The 21,134-nt window shown below is 36.1% G+C and overlaps 2 protein-coding genes and 1 pseudogene across 2 annotated transcripts; 2 read left to right on the top strand and 1 right to left on the bottom strand.

Annotated features, from left to right (window-relative positions):
• Nucleotides 1-937: 937 nt before the first annotated feature.
• On the bottom strand, nt 938-1,826 carry LOC116177312 (annotated as a pseudogene).
• A 4,196-nt stretch (nt 1,827-6,022) lies between these two features.
• Nucleotides 6,023-7,092, top strand: LOC116175555. The gene is made up of 3 exons (XM_031493722.1): nt 6,023-6,122; nt 6,285-6,406; nt 6,454-7,092. Exons 1-3 carry the CDS (start codon nt 6,023-6,025, stop codon nt 7,090-7,092), a joined length of 861 nt encoding a protein of 286 aa, XP_031349582.1.
• Nucleotides 7,093-19,656: 12,564 nt separating this feature from the next.
• LOC116176485 (endocuticle structural glycoprotein ABD-4-like) lies at nt 19,657-20,887 on the top strand. The gene is made up of 4 exons (XM_031495079.1): nt 19,657-19,690; nt 19,975-20,102; nt 20,154-20,269; nt 20,441-20,887. The coding sequence occupies exons 2-4, from the start codon at nt 20,088-20,090 to the stop codon at nt 20,721-20,723; spliced, it is 414 nt and encodes a 137-aa protein (XP_031350939.1). The 5' UTR covers nt 19,657-19,690; nt 19,975-20,087; the 3' UTR covers nt 20,724-20,887.
• The last annotated feature ends 247 nt before the right edge of the window (nt 20,888-21,134 follow it).

Here is a 21,134-nt window from a genome sequence, read left to right as displayed (position 1 = left end):
AAACATTCTACTGCTTATCTATTTTTTATATTTAGTAATTCTGCAGAAACTCCCATTGATTATTTCTCAATTTTCCTACACTGGTGGGTTTTGTACAGCGGAATACTATAAACGAACTACCTACAGTGACATGTTTCAATAGACACGCCCCTTTAATTATTTTTTCTACCAAAGTACGTACTATATCTTTTAGACTGTGAGATATACGACATTGTAACGAAGTCTCCTGTTCTCATACCAGCATTAATGAACACACCGTACATTTTGGAGTCCACCAGTTTTAATGAACACCCGGTATCTAGAGGCGCTTTGGTACGAAATGTGTTATTCCGAAACTATATTTACTCCTTTCAGGATTTGAAAACAGAAGGTAGAAGTGTCTGCTGTAATTTTTAGCGCTGCTTTAGCCGCCGATATAGAAATCAGAACCTATATTATAATTGATCATTTTTCCAATTGTTTCCGTAGACTGTTTTTGTACTGTTCGAAGCTCCCTTGGACGAGAGAACTAATATTATTAAGCTTCGGGTTCCGATAATAATAGCTCTTTAGCAGATTTTAGTTTATCAAAATTTAAGGTTGGAAGTTGATCGATTTTGTTTACGGTTTCCCCGTGGTTTTGCGTTTAGGTTACCCATGGGGTAGCTTCTTTCCAGCATCCGAATGGTCGGCTTGGTTGTTGCCAATACTTTCGGTTCCAGTGGATGATGATATACGCGACGTAGTATATCATTTCGACTCTTCTACCCTGCAGTCTCTTTATACTTATTTGGAGAGGGAGGGAGGGGGGGTCTCTTTTGGATATTAACATATACTGTGTATTGCATTTCAATTTATTGGATTTCTTTACTCCTGCTCGGTACTCAGCAATTACAGAATTACAAATTGAAAAATAATTATGTATTGGCGTTCACACAAAATCAATTAAGACTTCAATTTATTCGAAGACTAAAGCAGCAGATGCGTAACTGACAGATGAATCGTTCACATTTCTACACTGACTTGACTGTGCGTACTTCAAAAATTTTAAATTTGCACATATGGTACCGTCATTTCGCAGAAGTTCTTGCACCGCCTGCAATAAAATACCAATAGGATGTCTTCCGCATATGGTATTTCCGTACTCCTTTAAATAATTTGTAAATTCCGTTGGATTTAGATTTTCAATAATACTCATACCAGCTCTATCCAATGCTTCAATAGACTGCTGAATATTCCCACAAGCCCGATCATGATAAGTATAACGGAACCGTTGCCCCCAATGACAAAAGTCTGAGGATATCACAAATAGGTTCTGTGGATCTGCCAGATACGATGAAAGCAGTCTTCCGTAAGTGGCTTCCTGTTCAGGACTAAGCGATCCGACTAGTATTGGCACTATGGTAAATTGATCTTTGTAGGTGTCCATAATTTTGGCTATATAAGGTAAGTGCATTTCTATACTGTGTTCATTTTCGTCCGTATCTAAGTCCATCCATTCAAATTGCCCCGACATTTCTAAATCGGCGTTCACTTGATTATCTACGTGAAGATCGGTTAATGGAGTCTTACATTTTTGTGCAATGGACAAAGCGCATCCGGATAGTCGTGCGTGGTGCGACGGTCCCAAAATGAATATTCTTCTAATGGCGACAGGACTGATTTGTCTATACGCATGTCCAGCACAAGCACCGCAATATTGATACCCGGCGTGCGGAGCGATTATCGCACGTGCAGGACCGTGCCGAAAATCTGCTTGATGTAACCAGTGTTCTAATTGGCGGGAGAGCTCCGGACCAGAATCTGCGTACCAACTTCCTGCATGAGTAGCTCGACGAACTGACATCTTGTATTATTAATTACACTACTTATTATTACACTAAAATGTCCAAAATAAACAAAACTGACAACATGCTAATACTATGCGATCTGCTGTCAAGTCACCTTTGGAATTCTTGTTTACATACGCATTCATATTTACTTGATCTTCCAAAGGCGACTCGACGTCAATCCTTTTTTGATCGCCCGTTATTATAAAAAGCCGTTCTTAACAATTGACGCTATTTGGTTTGTAACATCACTAAAGATGTACCATGTACAACCCGCTTTAAGCATTTTTATCCACAACTAACCCAAAGCACATCTTTCCAAAATCTTGAAGCCTAAATATTGTGAAATTGGTCGTGCAAATTTATATAGTGGGGGTTCAGTTAGGAGGAGGCCATTGTTGAATTCAATTTTTAGCATAAACAAAAGGAATTTTTTCTTTGCACTCTTTCACTTGGCACCCAAGTAAAACTACACCTAAACATTGTAATTTGAATCATTTGCATCACCGTACGACACCACGTCTTGCGTATCGGCACATTTGGTGCTGTTTTACTCAATACTGAAACTGGTAGAGTGCCTACCTCAGCCCCTGTATCGAGCTTGAAAGATACCGGCTGTCCATTGACCAATAACTCCTTGATCCACATTGCTTTCTCCTCACTGTGTTGATCGAATTGTTATAGAACTCGTAGTCATTGTCAGCTTCGCTAGTTGACTCGGAACGGTCCATCTCCTTGTGTACACAATGAACTTTTTTCTTCGATCCTTTGCTAACCTTATGATCGGTTTTCTCCATTTTCTCCGGGCATACCTTTGCAAAATGATCTCGAACTTGGCGTTTTACACATCTCCCCGCTGCGGGGCACTTGTTGTCATACTTATGTTTGTACCCACTCTGGTTGACCGGGAGCTTTGGAGGTAGTTGCTTTTACCACATCCACTAAGGCTCCTTATCCAGTGTTCGTACTCTCTACTTCTTTCGGTTTACCTACAGTAATTTATTACCTTATTTAACCTCTACATTATTTGTTGTCCTTGGTATCCAAGTCGGCGTCTTTTAAGAACAGATTAATTTTTCTAGGTTTGGGAAATATTCCCATCAAGTACAAATAGATCTGGAAGCTTAAAATAGTTTGCAATTAATTTTCTTAGTCACGCAAGCGGCAATCCAAATTACTTCGAGAATCCAAAACATCAGGTTAATCGCCATAATACTTAAGGGTTTTGCAATAAACAGACATTGAATTCCTTACCGATAAGCACAACTCTACCTAAATGTGTCGATCACAAAACTGCTTACAACGAAAAACGATAGGGAATGAAAAAATAATCTAACGTGGCATTCCAACTCGAAAAATCGAAATGTTACAACGTGCTTAATGGCAAAGACCACCTCTTTATTAGCACTTATTTTTCCCCTCAGCACCTCACGCAAACGCTTTTCTAATGTATCGTTACCATACTCTTTCAGGCGTTTTAAGCCCTCCGCACGTTTGCAGACTTTTGACATTTTCTTTAAGTTTACCTAAACCGTACAGCAACACATAAGCGAAAGTTATCATTTCAATGTCACAGTGTAGTACGTTATTACATCATGCATTATCTGCAAATTTTAGCTTTCCAGACAACCGCACCTTCACTTGACACGTAACTGCTTTCTAAATGGATTGACATCGTTTTTTAACCCTCTATAAGTTTACGTTTCCCTATCCAAGCGACTATAAGCTTCGAATACCAACAAATACTCGCCACCAAGAACACTTGCTACCGGGAGGTCACCGTCGGAATATTTACCCCCGGTAAATTTCCCCAGTGGAAGATGCGTCCTCAGAACACTCGCCTACAAAATATTCGTCCCCAGAAATTCGCCTCCAGAATCATCGCATGCTAGTAACCACCGCGCGGAAGATTTGACTATACCCTTAAAAGCCACGTCATGAAATGTGACAATATTTTGTATTCCTTGCATTGGGTTATAACTTTTAGAAATTGATTTGCGCAAAAACTAGTTCACATATATACAGTGTGTCCCAGATCGGGTGGGATTGCATGGGTAACTTTCTTATTATTAAAGATAGAGAATTGGTTAAATGGGCAAAGTTTTGCAGTTTTAGGTGCTTATTTCAAATTTGTTTGTGGAAATTCAAAATGTCGAATAGGTTCGACGTAAATTCAACCTTTCCTTTAATGTCTTATATCATCGAAAGAGATATAAAAAAAGTTCTATATAAAAGTTACTGCCTTTGATACGTTTAATTTAGAATTGATGTAAAAAAAATTCAAGATGGCTGCTTTTGAGGAACATTTATCGACTTCTTAAAGTTAAATAGGCACCATATTGGATTTTTAGATTACTTAATCGAATTTTTAATTTTCTTTTCAACGAGCTATCATACCATAAGGTTGAAAATAAGATACCAGTTATATAAACGGTTTTTATATTTTAATCAAGTAGGCTATGATGAATTAAAAAAAAACAAAACAAAATCTATTCGAGGCAACACAACAATAATAGTAGATAATGTATTAAGGGATAAAACAAGAGTCGCTCGGAGTATTACTGTTCCCTCAGGGAATTATACTCCGTTTTATCCCGTGGTACATTCTACGTTTTATTTTTTATTGATAATAGTAGAATTGCTGTTGAAAAGTAAATTAATTTGCAAATAAAAATTTCACATCTAATTCGCGTTGTTGCATATGGGGTTGGCTGCGACTACCATGGTTACCTAGTTACGTATATAAACAACAAAAAATGCTGCGTCCGCCATTTTGAAAGCAATTTTTGTGTCGTTTGGCTTTGTTCAAGAACGGAAAATGTTGGAAGGGAATGAAGATGATGATGTTCCCATGAGAGGAATAAAAGAAGCTGAAGACGCTCTTAAGGAGTTAGTGCCGGCGACTTCAAAAACATTATATGAAAACGAATACTCCAAGTTTTGTAAATTGCGATCGGAAAAATCCTTGAAGATTGTGAACGAAATAGCTATTTATATATCAAGTACATAAACTGGGTCTTTATGGACGAGTCGTTTATTTAGCCGAACGAGTTTACGAGCGAGGCTTAAATAAAGATGGCGAGTCCATAAAGACGGTTTATGTACGCGGTATATACAAAGCTTTATGTACGATTGCAACAATTACTCTTTAAAGAAGAAAATTTAATAATCGACATAAAATCCATATATCATTGACAGGAGATGTCAAATATTTCGAAACTTAGTATCTACTATTTTATGAAATATATGAAACGTTGAAAATTGTGATGGTATCACGATACACTTACACACGGTATGCTCATTATTTTTCTCAAACGCGTCACCTGCGAACGTGTGGCGCCAAAATTCAAATGTTTACGCACGGAAAAATCCAGTACAGATGTCACGCGTGACAGTTTGCACCTTTTCAGTTGTATTTACGAGTTTTATAGCGTTAATTTGTTGATAGCTAAGCATTAATTTGTTGATAGCTAAGTAATCATTAGTGAAAATTCCAAAATGCCAGGTTGTGTGTGGAAATAAAATAGGTACTTTCGATTTCCGAAAATTGAAGACTTTTCTCTAAAATGGATTGCTGCAAGTCGTCGTAAGGACAAAATTACCTTGAAAAATGGTGTTGCATTATTATTAAGTGGTGTGTTTAAGTCTTTCCATTGCTGTTTAATCCTATATCCTGTATTTGTTATGAACATTTTGAAGCCAGCCGTTTTGAAGCACCGCAAGGGAACGACTCCTTAATTAGACATACTTTTAAAAACAGCGGATGTTTGAAACCTCATGCTTTACCTACTTTAAAACTACCGCGTAATAATGAAAATCAAAATAAAAGGGACACGGGGGAGCGATTACATCTTTTGATAATGCATTAATTATATAATTTTTACTGAAACAGCCGCATTTCATGTTTAGGGCCAATGTTTTTGGTTAGAGTTTATTTCATACGATCACGAAATCCCAGAAATAACTTACGCGAGGATCTCTACACAAATCAGTATGATTTGTCAACTAACCTTGTGATTTGTCGATCTAAGCATCGTAATTTTGCTCTTATATTCTGTGGTTTTGTTCGCACGTGACGTCACGCTAGATGCGCAAGAGCATACCGTTGTAAGTGTATCGTGGATGGTATCAAAGGTTGCTGTTCTTGTTGCTAGGGTAACAACAGTTTGTTTAAAAATTTGTGCGTTTGTGAAAATTTTTGTAGTTGTGCAAAAATGGAAGAAATATCGCAATTGCATCCGCAGCGAAGGAAACTCTTCTTCCCTGCAAATGGAGAACGGTATATGAAGAAGCTTACAATGCATACAAGAAATGGTGCGTAAGGAGAAATGTAAAAAAAACCGTTGAAGATACAATTCTGGCTTACTTTACTACCGATCTCGCGTCGTATAAAGCATCAAGCTTATGGAGTAAATATTCCATGCTACGCACTACGATTCATTTGAACGAAGGAGTAGATATTAGCAAGTTTCCCAGTGTTATTCCGTTTCTTAAAAGAAAAGGAAGGATATACGCCAAAAAAATCACTGATTCTAACGGATGAAAATGTGGATTCCTTTTTATTAAGCGCTCAGGATGAACACCATTTGCTAAATAAGGTATGTCCGTCTTTTTAGAGGCATAATTTTTGAAGATATGTTTTAAGGTAATTCTTATCTTTGGAGTGGCGGGTGCCTGTAGACGTCAGGAATTGGTTTTTTTGCAGACGACAAATGTTGAAGATCAGGAAAAACATTTTCTAGTCAAGATCATCGATACTAAAACCAAAAAAGATAGATCTTTTGTCATATTACCAGGAAAACACAATTTACTGCACATAATTAGAAAATACATAGCCATTCGTCCTAAAGTAACGTCACACAACGGATTTTTTATCAATTATCGGAATGGAAAGTGCACGGTTCAACCCGTAGGGGTTCACAAAGTTGGTGGTGTTCCCAGTGTGGTGGCCAAATTCTTGAATTTAACAAATGCTTCTTCCTACACGGGCCATTCTTTTCGAAGAACTTCTGCAAGTCTTCTGGCAAATGCAGGTGGAAGTATGACTGACATCATGCGCCATGGAGGATGGCGCTCGGTTAGTGTCGCGGAAGGCTACGTCGAAGAGTCGGAAATGACAAAAGTCAACGTTGCGACGAAAATCCTAGATGGAGCGAGTCCTTCATCTCATCATAAAGAAGTCGAAGAAAGACATCAAATGAGTGGACAACTCTTTATAAAGAACAATGTGGATTGCGTGATTAATATTAACAATTACTACTCGAATAAGCACTCCCCGAAGTAGGTGTTTCTTCAGGTGTTTTGCATTTATATTTATTTTGTTATGTATAAATAAATTATTTTGACAACCGACGACGTGACATTTGTTTATGGCCGCCGTCCATAAAGAGCCACTTTATGGCCGCAAAAAGATATCATAAAGTATTGATTATTATACAATCGAACATAATAGTTATTTATTTTTCATTTGCCTATTATATGACAATTATATCTGTCATATGAGATATGTAAAGCCCGAGGGCATAATGAGAGGGCATAATGAGATGACAATCCATTATGCCCTCTCATTATGCCCTCAAACTGCCTGTCAAATATATTGATGGAGTTATGTCATAAATAGTACATTATATATCAAGGTAGAGAAGTCCACTATTATTGCCTGAGCACCAAGATTACATCTCGAGGCGCTTGCGCCGAGGGGTGTAAGGTACGAAGGCAATAATAGACTTCTCTACCGTGGTATATATACTATTTTTTTCACTACTAGCACTTGAAATCCTCTAAATTAACATATTATATTGATAAGAGAGTTAACGGTTGGACAGAATTTGTTTGTTTCTTAATTTAGCATGTCAATCAAGTACGTGGAAGTACAAGTCAAACAGGCCGTATTTTGTTCTGTCATTGAGATTTTTCAAAGAGTAATTTCGTTCGAATTTTTTCAAAATGTGATAATTTTAGGTATGTAATTTCTCTGGAAATTGCGAATGGTGGCAATTATTCGTTTTAGAGAACTTGTCTAACCGTTCATTGAGCGAAATTTCGGGTTGTGTTTTCTAAAAGTGACAGCGTGACAGTTCTCATTATTGACTACTAGTTAATAATAAAAAATTATTAACCACTTTGAACAAATGCCGAAAAAGCCTACTTTACAAGTGGAAAAAAGGTTAATAATCATGTCATCAGACGCTAGTAGTGAAAAACAGTTTATTGGATAATGGTTTTTATTCATGTGTATCGTACAAAGATTGTTTCCAATCCCCAAGAATGTTTAAAAAAATTCATTGGTAATTTACTAACATAAATGGTAATTCTGCTAATATCAAAGAGGAACTAATAATATTCTTTGCTAATATGATGAACATTTAAAATAGGAAAGTTGACTCCACCTTTGCTAAGGCTAAGTGTAGTAGAAGTTCTAGGCCTTTCATTTGCATTTACATCTGCTTCAGGGGTAAGTTTTGCTCCTTCGTTCCGAATCATCTTTGTATTTCTGGATTCTACTTTGCAACGGAGGACTTTTGCGAGAGGACGCAGCAAAGGTAGCCTGGATGGTTACTGCAGACCCCTCGATATGCATTGCCTGTAACATAGTATAATACCAATATTATGCCTATAAGTACGTTCAGGTAACTTTATGAATCTTTCATAATTATTATCCATAGTGTTGATAGAGATATCTCAAAATGAGGGGGACAGGGTAAAACAACAAAATTCCTAGACCTTCCCCATAGATTTGTGTAATAAATATTAAAGTTTAACTTTTAAACAATTGGTGTGTAATCTTTGTTGTCTTTGTATACAGTGCCACTCCTATACCAAAATGGTCCTGTTTGCAGTTGGGCCAACTTTTCGGGTTTTTGGAAGGAGTACCTACTTCATACGGGATGCTCTGCCACTTTTTTGTGAAATTGTTGTATTAATAGCACAAACAGAATCAATCTAGCTACGTTTGTTTCTGAAATACAGGGTGAAAACGGAAAGTTTGACTTTTTGGGATATTATCATAATTATCTTACCACCCATGGAAGATAAAAAAAGTAAAAATGCAGAATCCAGTGGCGTAGGCAAAAATTTTTTTACCACCGTTTCTGACATTTGACCCAAAGTTGGTATTTTTTAAATACAGCACCCTCCTATATCACAACGTCAATTTTTTACATTCTTTTTCTTGATTACATAAATAAATCACAACATTCACAACCTATATTTATTTAAATAATTATATATACTATATTATATACAGTGCGTTTAAGATAATATGGTTAGGTACCTCAATATCTGTTTCATTCGGCAAGATACGAAAAATGTGTCAAATATAATTTTATATGTGACATTACGATCTATCTGATCGCATATTCACTTCCACCATCACTTCCGGTTTAACCGGAAATCGATGCAACTTTTGAAACGCAGTGCCTATGTTTTTTTACGATATTTGAAAAAAGCAATCAATTTTCATTTACGATTTAGTATTCAGAAAATTTATGAAATCTAGCATGATTTCATATTTTCAAAATTTTTTAAATATTGAACATTCTCTATTTTTCGTATATCAATCATATGCATATTTTATGTTGTCGTACAGCAAATTCATAGCGCTTTTTAAATATAAAAACAACAGGCATAAGGCATTACATTTGAAAAACAACAGTTGCATCGATTTCCGGTTAAACGAAGTTTGAATATGCGATCAGATAGGTCATAATGTCGCATATAAAATTATATTTAACAAATTTTTCGCATCTCGCCAAAGTAGAGATATTGAGATGACCCTATTATCTCAAACGCACTGTACATTTATATCATATTTATCAAATCGTCAGCTTATTTATTGGTATCAGCTGCTTTAGTTTCCATAGATAGAATAAACAAAACAGAATGTCCATGAATCCATGGCCTACTATTTAAAAACAGTAAAAGTAAAAAATAAGATTAATCCAATCGATATACAGGGTGTGGCATTTAAAAATACCAACTTTTGGTGAAATTTCAGAAACGGCGGCCCAACATTTTTTTTACCACACTACTGGATTCTACGCAAAAAAGTCTAAAATAGCTAGGCAGTTTTTAACTTTTTTTCTGTGTTGCATGGGTATAGTAGGTAAGTAAGATATGATTCAATCCCAAAAAAGTCAAACTTCTCGTTTTCACCCTGCATGTCAAAAACAAACGTAGCTAAGCTTTGAATCAAAGGTAGCTAGATTGATTCTCTCTGTGGTTGTTGCTTCAGCCGTAATCAGCGCTTACACAGCCGTTTCCAGTGCCAAAGCGGAAAGTATTCTCGCTGAGAAAAAATGGCGGCCGCCAAACGACAGGTGCGCGTTCAATAGTACCGCAAAATTGGCGCTACGACAGCAGTGGACCGGCTCAACGCAACCATGACTCAGAAATAGCGTTGCCTGATTGGGCCACACGGTTTGGTCACTAGCTTGCTAGCCCGACAGGTTAATTACTGGTCACGTGGCCGCTATAATTAAAAAAAAAACGTAATCCATAACAGCCAAATTTGCTATTTGGTTTACGGATGTAATAGTGTATGTCCCAGTGGTAATATCTAGACAGCAGCAATACTTAATGCGCTCTCCGAGCTAGAGAAGGCGATTCAAAACGAAGCGCAGTGTGCAGATGGCATTTCTCGAAATGCCGAATCCGAAGATTTACAGATGTTGTTTCGTTTATTATTACTTATTATCACTCAAAAAAGTAAAGTAACGGAAAGAGGGTTGTTGTGAATGAACCGTCAGCGATTGATATAGGACCAAAGTCAGGGCAAGTATCTCTCAGTTTGATTTTATTTTGTGAAAATGGGGTGAATTTTTTCAGAGGATCATTTACGACTTAGAAACTATTACGATAAATTGTCTCATCAATAGCGGAAGCTTTAAACGCACAAAATTAAAATGCTATAACCAAAGTTGAAATGTAAAATAGATGATTTTGCAAAAAATACGGACAACGGCGTAAAATTAGAAGCGTGCAATTAAATTTTGTTATCATTTTTTATTATTCAAGGTGAATGAGCTTGTTATAAACAAATTTATATTATAATTATTCGCGTAAACAATATTTTTATACCTATGACATTGACATTTGTTGTCGGATCCCCTAAATTTGATTGATTGTAACTTAAACCGCCAATCCAAGTAGCCTTTTATTATACGAGACCTAGGATTTTGTATCGACGGCCTTTCTCAATCATTTGGAGCAACCTATTCAAATAATCAGGATTTCGAGATCGACGACCAGTGGATAGCGCCATTAGTGTGAAAGTAACCATTTTCTTGTATAGGCATAAACCGAATCCTTTAAGAATGTTGGAAATTTAGATTTTATTTGATCAGTTAAGTAGTAACGAAGAACTTTAACAGGTCTGAAAAATTGAAAAAAAATTAAATTGGATAAAAAGTGGACCCATCTACAGGAAAGTAAGGTTTTTTTTTATTTGAATTGATTACATCTCAAGAACCCTCTAGCTTGATTCAATTTATTCTTAAGATTGTGAATGGCTAGAAGAAAACAGCCAACCCTTGTATTATTTACAGTGGAAGACTTAAGTTAGTAATAACAGTGGCCACTTTAATCATTTCGTACAACCTCAGTACTTGAATTTGACGCAAAATTGACATTATTCCTCGCTATTAGTATATTTAAGTCTGTGGATAATAGCCAAATTTGATTTTTAGCATTGGAAATGCTTATGTTTTGTGTATGGATATGAAGTTACCAGTTTCGTCAAGCAGAAAAAAAGACAGTGGTGTCGCGTCAAGTGTTGATTGTACCATACTCGGCCGCAATCGGTATAAATTAATGGAAAGTCGCGGATACTATCGGTACGGTACTTACCTAACCGTGCGCAATTGTTTTGTTAATTCCAATCTAAAATTCTCGCACATCTCCTGTAATAGGATTACGAGCATTGTTATGATGAGGCTTATTATTCAGAAAGTGTACGTTCCCGAGTGAATAAGGGACGGGTTATTTGTGTTTTACATATGGCGTTATACGGTTCAATGTTTCCGATGGTTGCGTGGATTGCGAAATCTATAAATTTTTTGTTATTTATGTCAAATTTAATAGTATATTAAGTAACAAGGGATTAAAAAGAGTTTTTGTTCCTGAAAGAATGGTTTAAAGCCCGAGGTTTGCCGAGGTCTTTAATATTCTTGAGGGAACAAAAGCTAGTTTAATCCAGTGTTACTTATACTGTTTTTTCCAATACCGACCGATCTGAATCCATTTGAAAATTAATATGCTATAAAAACTATAAAAAAGTAAGGCATTGGAAAAAAATTTTTTTTTCCAATGCCGACACGTTTTTATTGAATTTAATCCCTAATTTTTGTGCATTAATAGGTAATTTTAATCCCTAGGGATTAAATAGTTATTTATGCATCAAGGTCATTAAGGCGATATTTATGCCGAGGGCGACAGAGCCCGAGGGCCTCCGGCCCGAGGGATTGTAAGTCGCCCGAGGGTTAAATATTGAGTAATGCCTGAGGTGCATACAACATTTTATTTTTCATCGTTCCAAAGAATGCATTTCCAATATACAAATGTCATGATTATTGTTTGCCCAACATTAAAGTGCTTCATACGAATCAAGTTGCATCTTTTTTATTACATAATATAACTCCGTCAGTCAATTTGACAGGCCGTTTGAGGGCATAATGAGATGACAATCCATTATGCCCTCTCATTATGCCCTTGGGCGTAATAGACTGCTTCATATATCACATATGACAGATATAATTGACATATAATGGGCAAATGAAAAATAAAAAATTTTACTCCCTGATTTATGATTTCTTGTAAAACATTCAGAAAGTACCCATTCATTTTCTTTATTTTGAGAACAGGTAATATGAAAAGGGCCTTAGTGTATATCTAGCTCTTCCTATATAATGCCAAATAACTGAGTTCTTCTCCGCCTCAACAATGGTAAAAACTCTTGACTTTTAGTTTTTGTATCTGGAATTCTAACTACCAGCATCGATTCTTCATCTTCTATGTAGTCTACGTTCATTTTTAACAATTCCTCTGATCTACAAGCTGCAACTTCCTCCAATATCCATTATACACAAACTAACCTTTATCAGCAAGTGACATCTTAGGGGATGAAAGAAACGCCTTCATATGCTTCGTCACTCTCGTCTTCAATATTTTTAGAAGGGTTTACAGGCATGATTTTACCAAAATAAAAAATTCTTAATTTTTATTGACAGTTACAAACAAGCGAGCGTAACTATGGCATCCTAAAAAGCCTACCTTACTTTTTCATAGTTTTTATAGCATATTAATTTTGAAATGGATTCAGATCGGTCGGTATTGGAAAAAATAGTATAAGTAACACTGGATTAAACTAGCTTTTGTTCCCTCAAGAATATTAAAGCCCTCGGCAAGCATCGGGCTTTAAACCATTCTTTCAGGAACAAAAACTCTTTTTAATCCCTTGTTACTTAATATTATATATACTATATTTTGTTTGTAATCATACGACCTAAATCAGAGGTGCAGCGATTATTTTTTTTTCAAGCCTAGACAAAAAAGGACAGTGGCCCTAAAAAACAGAGGTAGAAACATCACAAAATAGAAGCTATACAATACCCTTTGAATCTATTGAACAACTTCCCGTATTCTTCCAGTCCGGAAGTAGTTCTCAAGCTTTAATTTATATCCCTTAGGATAAGTATTTTTCTTTTGCCTTTCTTTCTGGATTCTTTTAGTAAACATTTGTACCTACGTAAAATACGGGAACAATGAAGGTTGGAGACTATGCCTACAAAAGGAGAAATAAAAATATCGATAACTTAATTACGAGTCAAAAGAGATCTTCAAGAAGAATTTTTGTTAACCTTGTTAACATTGTAACTAATTACGGCTTACATAACATCTTGATGACCTTTAATTCACGTACGTGATGAGACTGAGGCAGGGTTTAACATTTGCATAAAACTTCGAATAGCTGATGGTTGTAACGAAAACAGTTAGTCTACGTTCCGGTTGCTGCTATTTTGAGTAGGTACCTTTTATTTCGTGGCATACCAAAACAATAGACAGTTAAAGAATTACCTACCACTTTAGAACAAACTTAAATGCTTCCATAAGAATTAACGACGTGATTGTCATGCGTCTCAAAGTAACCTTCACATTAAGAACTGTGTACTTAAATAACTAAGGAAGATTTTATTTCAAGTAAATACCGATACTTTATTTAATTAGCTATTTTCAAACATTAGCCATGAGATTCTTGCGTGCTTTAAATGCACTTCACGAACTTGTAGTAGGTAGGTTTATGTCTTACTTAGGTATCTGTGTCACTTCCATTCAGGAAGTAAGCAAATTTGCGAATTGAAGAAAAGTCATATTCGTTGGTCTAGCTAGAGGACTTGATATTTGCTTTCCTCTAACATCTCTTGGCACCGGCAAAAAAACGCCAGGTCATGGAAGTCAAGTCGAAAATACCAAATACGAGAAATATGCCGAAGGTAATCGACTGATGTAAACACCTTACTTGGCACATGCACACACCATACTCACTCTGAAAGTAAAGATGATATGCGACCACTTTCCTTTCAATGGGACATTCCTGCAAGGTCGAAAAGTGTGTATATAGATCAAATTTTTGATTTTACAAACCTAATTCATAGCAAAATGCTGAAACTAAAAATGAAAGAATAAAAAAAATTTGATTTTGATATCGTAAAGGACGATCCATACAAGAGTATTTGAAAAATAGAAGAATCTGAAAACGTCAAATCATAGGGAGAAACGTTTTGTTTCGTAGAACGTGAAAGGTTCAGAGAATCGGAGAAATATTGAAGAATCTTTGATATCGGAAGAATTCAAAGCAACTGAAGAATAATAAAATAAATAAATTATGGATCTAATGGGCGTGTGTTGAACAATTTGAGGAACCTGAAGAAATTAAAGAAATTTAAGGCATAAATCAAAGGAATCGAAAAAATTGACAATAATAGAGGCAATATAAAAGTTCTTGACCTTTGGAAGAATCTTTAAAAAATCCAAGGATGATGATAAAAGGATGGAAACAAGGCAAATAAACGAAGGAATTTGAACAAAGCGAAACTGTAAGGAATCGGAAGGTCTGAGAAATTACAAAAATTTTAAAAGCTGGAGCTCTATATCTGAACTCTCATTGGATGTTAGGTATGGTGTCCTCAGTATCATCTATGCTGAGATTCTTGCTCACGCTTCACTATAAAAGTGTTTTTTCTGAGCTCGTTGCTTTCTTTGACTTTCATAATTGTGTAATCGGAAGAATTGTTTAGACAGGGAGAAATCCAAGCAATTTGAGAGATCTGAACAATTGCAGCAAAACTTCTCCGAATTTGAAAGACAGAGATAATCTGCATACTCCAAAGATCCATGGGGATGGTTTTGAGGAATTGAGTTGTTTATTTTCCTGTATGGTTCACCACCCCATTTAGAGATATGGATCAACCAAGAGTAGTTTCCGGATACTCCAAAGAAACAGGAGAATCCAGAGCATTTGAAGAGAGAACGATCAGAAAGATTGTATGTATCCGAAGTATTCAGACTGTTTAAATGGTTTGAAAAATCTAAAGAAAAGAAAGAAAATTTTAAGAATTTGAAAAATCAGAAAAATTGAAAGGGTACTGAGCGAAAAAAATTTAAATAAGATTGGTGGGAGTTGAACGTTTAATACTTTCCCCGCCCCCTTCGTCTATATAGATCCCGTAAGTTTTATATCATGTGCTCATGACTTTATTGTATCCAAGTTTCCAAATTCGCATTCAACCCCTTATTAGTAGGGGAGCTAGCACGAAATCCACTGAACGAGAATGATCAAAATTTTAACCGATGGAGTTCCATTTTGCCCTATCAGAGTATGCTAAAATCGATCGTCTGCCGCCTCAGGTCATACGACTTAAGGCGCTGCGGGTACTTCTTGTGGTACCAATTCTGAAAGGTTGTTTTTCGAGAAAATAAGTTATACACCAAATGAAAACGTTGATAATAGCTCTTAAAAAAATATTTAAAAAAATCGCGCACATTTGATAACTCCGTAAAAAAACAATTCTTAGTCGGTTTTTCACGAACTTTGTACGGATATAACTAGGTTACCGTTGGAAGAATGAAGCTGATTTTTTTTACAGACTAATGATAGGTACAGCCAATGACTACGAGAGTGTTTCTTTTTTAAATTTTTTCTCTAATTATAAGATATCTTATAATGTTAAGCTAATAAGATAATCTTGTAATTAGAGACAAAATTTAAAAACGAAACACCGTTAAGTCATTAGTAGTACCTATCATGAGTCTGTAAAAAAAATCAGCTTCATTCGTCCCACCGTAACCTAGTTATATCCGTAGAAAGTTCATGAAAAACCGACTAAGAATTGTTTTTTTACGGAGTTATCAAATGCGCGGGATTTTTTTAAATATTTTTTTAAGAGCTATTATCAACGTTTTCATTTGGTATATAACTTATTTTTTCGAAAAACAACCTTTCAGAATTGGTACCACAAGAAGTACCCGCAGCGCCTTAAGTCGTATGACCTGAGGCGGCAGACGATCGATTTTAGCATACTCTGATAGGGCAAAATGGAACACCATCGGTTAAAATTTTGATCATTCTCGTTCAGTGGATTTCGTGTTAGCTCCCCTACTATATTAACAAGCGCGAAAAGGCGAGTTTATGATTTTGGACTTTCTGTCCGTCCGTGGTCTGTGGACACGGTTACTCACTAACGGTTCCGAATTTTCCAATTCTGTTTTTAGCAATAGGTAGACAATGGTCAAGGGATTAAATTTTGGTCAATATTCGTCAACCGGAACTGACTTTGTAGCTCGTTTTCTATATTGGTGCGGTTTATTAATATAGGTATCCGTCTATGAAAGATTGCCTATAGGGAGAGTAAGCAATAATGAATATGAGTTGCTAAAGATACATGGGACATACCTGAGTTACTACGATTGATAATCGTTCAGATGCGGAGCAATGTTATGCAAGAGAACATATAGGGAAATTTAAATACGGGATAGTTACATTTCATGGCAAGAAAATACAGCAATTAGAAACGAAAGGGGCTCAGGATTTATGGCAGGTTTAAATTGGGGTGTGAACAAAGTAGAAGCGTTTACAAGAGAAAAACGAGTCGCAACCTTGTGAGCTCAAAAGGGCGCGTACAGCCTATTCTGTAACAGACAACACCATAACAAACAAATAAGAAGAGTAGTGAATAGCGCTAGCGTCTGACACGAAGGCAACTGAATATTAAACTGTAATTTATACTCAATAAGAATCAATAATCCGAATGACTTTGCACTAGCAAAAGAAAAATTTTGATCGACCACGGTCTAAAAGCATATACGTGACGTTAAATTCAAGAAAAGTACTTTACGATGCTCAAATAACTAAATTTCTATTCACCTAATCAATTCAAAACATAAACAAGATAATGTGAGCCAATTCTTCGGAGTAAAACACATAACGTAACTAAAAATAATATATTTCGGCTTCGGACAAAGTCTCGGTAACTTAAAAAATTAATTTACAAAGCAATGGTACTAATATGTCAAATAACATAACTAATCTGAAGAATATAAGGTAACCAAATTAACAAAAACGAATCCTCGTAGTAACAAAAGTAACACAAGTACAAACTTGAAATCGGCGGTAATGTTGGTAGAACGTAGTGAATTAACATGGTTAATGTAGAATTTTCTAAGTCGGTAATGTAGAAACTCATCTATCGCGTACGCCCGTCACTGTCAATATTGCTAAAACGGCGAAAAATGCTGATTTATAACGGTACATATCTCGTATTGTTCATACGCAAAACTAATCCGTAAAAAAACGCTTCAATGGAGCTGGAGCCACAGCCACAGACATCAAGAGAAAGAGAGAAACCACTCCAAGGATAACTGGTAAAGCCAAAAAACATCCCTTTACAGGTAGACAAAAGTTAGTAAAAGTAATAGCGTGCCAAAAGAAAAATTTTCATGTAATCAATCCGAAAGCAGAAACTTCATTGAGGGGAAAAGAAATACAACTGCGCACAAGATAAACTTTAAGAAGGGAGAAGAATTAGAAATACCATGGAACACGACCTCCGTTGACGAAACAAAGAACTAGGGGAAAGAACTACAAAACTAACTTACATCTTTAAACTAGTGGTTTACAAAGTGAATGCCTAAATGGCGTAAGAATACTACATACCTATATACACGAGAGTAAGACAAATGCAAATAGATTTGCCTTACTGGATCTATACATCGTTGGATAAACTACGCCATGCGGACATTTTATTTGACTTCGGCACCTGCAATAACGATGGGACATCCTGTATATGCATTATTTTTATTTTGATCGATAAGAGGAAATGAGAAGGGGAAAAAGTTTTAAAGAAGCAAAACGGAGGTTAATCCAGGTACTTTTTGATGGAAGACGTAAAACCTCGGTTAAAACGCAGCTGTATTTATTGCAAAACAGTTAGTTTTGCCGTTATGGGAGCTTTTTGCAAAACAGCCACCTCTGCCAGTTATCACATGTTAGAAGACAGTTAGTTGAGTGCTACGAGTATTAAAATATTGAAGCCGTGGTGTTAAAAAGTGTATGTTAAGTCCATTTAAGCGGAAGCGTATTTTCTCATTTAAGAAAAAGTTTAATCGAAGTGTTGTGGTTATCGAGCGTTTGTCGCTTAAGAAAAGCTCTTTAAGTTATTACTTAAAGGGATTTTGTCCTCCATGGCCAATACTATAATTGTAATTACAACGAAGTCATAGCGTTTAAATCGAAATCTAAGTGCAATCCAAGAAGTGAAGTAGAGACGAATCATAATTCTGTGTCTGTTTGTGCGTCTGTTTGTTTGAAAATCGCACTTACAACCTGAGATTTTGGATTATTGACACCAAGGTAATTCAGACTTGCTTACATTAATTGTCTATCGATCGCTTGTTTGCGTGGTATGTGTTATGGTGTCCCTGAGTACCTGTTTTTCTTTCAACCTCATTGTTTTATGTCAAATAAATTTGTTGCATCTGTAAATGATTGGTTTTGCATAAAAGCATAAAAACCGATAAGCATTTACCCCTTCAATAGCTCCCGCAGCGCCTTTCCGCCAATTACACCGAAACGGATTTGAAGCAAACTTTGGAATACGTCTCCACCATCGCGTATCCCACATATCGTCCTGTGACCGTCAGTAAACCTACTCGTGCTTACCCTTCGTATAACGTAAAACGTTGTACATACCTACTTAGGTATATAAAATTCTAAGAAATTGAAAAGCCTTAGGGGGCACTCGTTACAGGCCATCTAGGTCGACTAGTTGGTTTACATAGCATGTTCCCATTCGCTTTCAGTACACAGCACAATCTGGAAAATGCTACAATGATCAACCCTCTTAAGAATCAATTTTATATACCTAAGGGGTTAGTATTTCTTACTAACACTTCAAGCTTTCAAAGCTTCAGGTTACAAAGGGGTTGACGATGTAATGTCACAGCGCGTGAAATAAGGAAGAAGAAATGTTGAATTATTACTGTCAGGTAACGGCCTCTAAATTATTATTTTTACATTCTCCCGAATGTGTGGATGTGCAATTATTCAACAATTTTAAACCAAATCCGGTAAAAGCACAAATTGTTATTTATAGAAAAAGCAGATAGATGAGGTGTATAATTAGTAACGCTACTGGTAAGTTAATTAATTATAATTACGAGATATTTTAGTAGCGCGCCATCGATATAAATCATAGGATTATTAATCCCAAGTGATGACTTTTATGACAAATATTGCACAAACGCACCTTTGTCAATGAAGTGTGACATAAATAATGGTTGGTTTAACGCTAGTTACTGGCATTACAGTAGTGTATCGACGTAATTATAATGTAGGTATACATTTTATTCTCAACGTCTCACGCGAAAGACCATCCCCAATACCATTTTCTATTATTCTATTCTAACATAAATAAAACAACACCGATATAAAATACAAAGATCGTTAAGGAATTGTAAAAATAGTAGATAATGTATGCGTAATGCATAGTATAGACCATGTAAATACTCAATGGATCGATGTCATCAGTTCCATCTGTACTAAACTTGAGTGACATTAAATAATGCAATTTTCTTGTGTTGTAAGAAACTATCATGAATAAGATTATTGTTGTAGGGGGAAGTTATGATTGTATGTTTTTGATTAAACCTCAAGAAGAGTATAAATAGAGAAGCTTCCATCATCATCGTCAGTAGTGTAGAGAATCTAATGTTTGATAGAATATAAACATGAACTACATTGAGGTACGTAAACTAACCCTCTTTTTCATCCGCCAAGGTAATATTATATTGTAGTTAAGCCTGTTCCTTGTGGGAATCTGTAACGTTGTTAATTCGGCACCGCAAGCGCAAACCATAAAAATCATAAGTCAGTCTAGTGAGAGTGGTCCCGACGGTGGATATAAATGGAGGTGAGATTTAGGGTCATAAAAGTACCATTACAATGGTGGGTAGGATTCAGGACGAAAGAATGCCACGATACTAACCTTTAACTTTCTCTAAATTGTGCGAAAAGACATACAACTATTGTGCAAGAATTCCATCACGCGAAATTAATGCACCCACCTAACCATTTTGCTTAGTTTCGATACAGAGAACGGAATAAAGGCGGAAGAAACGGGTACCTTGAAGAAGGCATCCGGCCCGGACAAGGAAGATGCGATCGTGGTTCAAGGCGGCTACGGCTACAAGGATCCCGAAGGCAACCAGATATCGCTGACATACACGGCCGATGACGAACTGGGTTTTCAACCCCAAGGCGCACATCTACCGACACCACCACCAAGCCCACCCGCAATACTTAGAGCTTTGGAATGGATACTTGCGCATCCGTATGACGAGACCAAAGCGAAGAATGGCAAATAATTTGTATCAAATTTGTTATTTATTGTTGAACGTAACTTGTGATCGATTAACCTATACAATGTACATATGAATTGTCTTAATAATTGCAGTTGAAATGACGAATATTGCAAACGACATTGACATGATTATCATTGCACAAAATAAAGCAACTTGTTTATGAATAATGGTTTGTGTGTCTAAGAACAAGTGACATTTTTCGGTTCCTTTTTTGTGAGCATATTACTATAGAAGCGCCATCCTTGAGGACACTGTTGTGGGGGAGAAGCAGGACGCTATAACATAATTAATTGCAATTATTTTTATTCCTTCCTTGTATACCTGTTTCTCACCACTACCATGGAATGGATGGTCTTCAAGGGATTCCAAGTTGCTCCTGGGATGCCAGACTTACGGTATTTTTATTACATTTTT

The sequence above is a fragment of the Photinus pyralis genome, unplaced genomic scaffold, assembly GCF_008802855.1.
Source record: "Photinus pyralis isolate 1611_PpyrPB1 unplaced genomic scaffold, Ppyr1.3 Ppyr1.4_LG7, whole genome shotgun sequence".
Taxonomy (NCBI): Eukaryota; Metazoa; Arthropoda; class Insecta; order Coleoptera; family Lampyridae; genus Photinus; species Photinus pyralis.
This window is presented reverse-complemented; position numbering and strand designations above follow the sequence as displayed.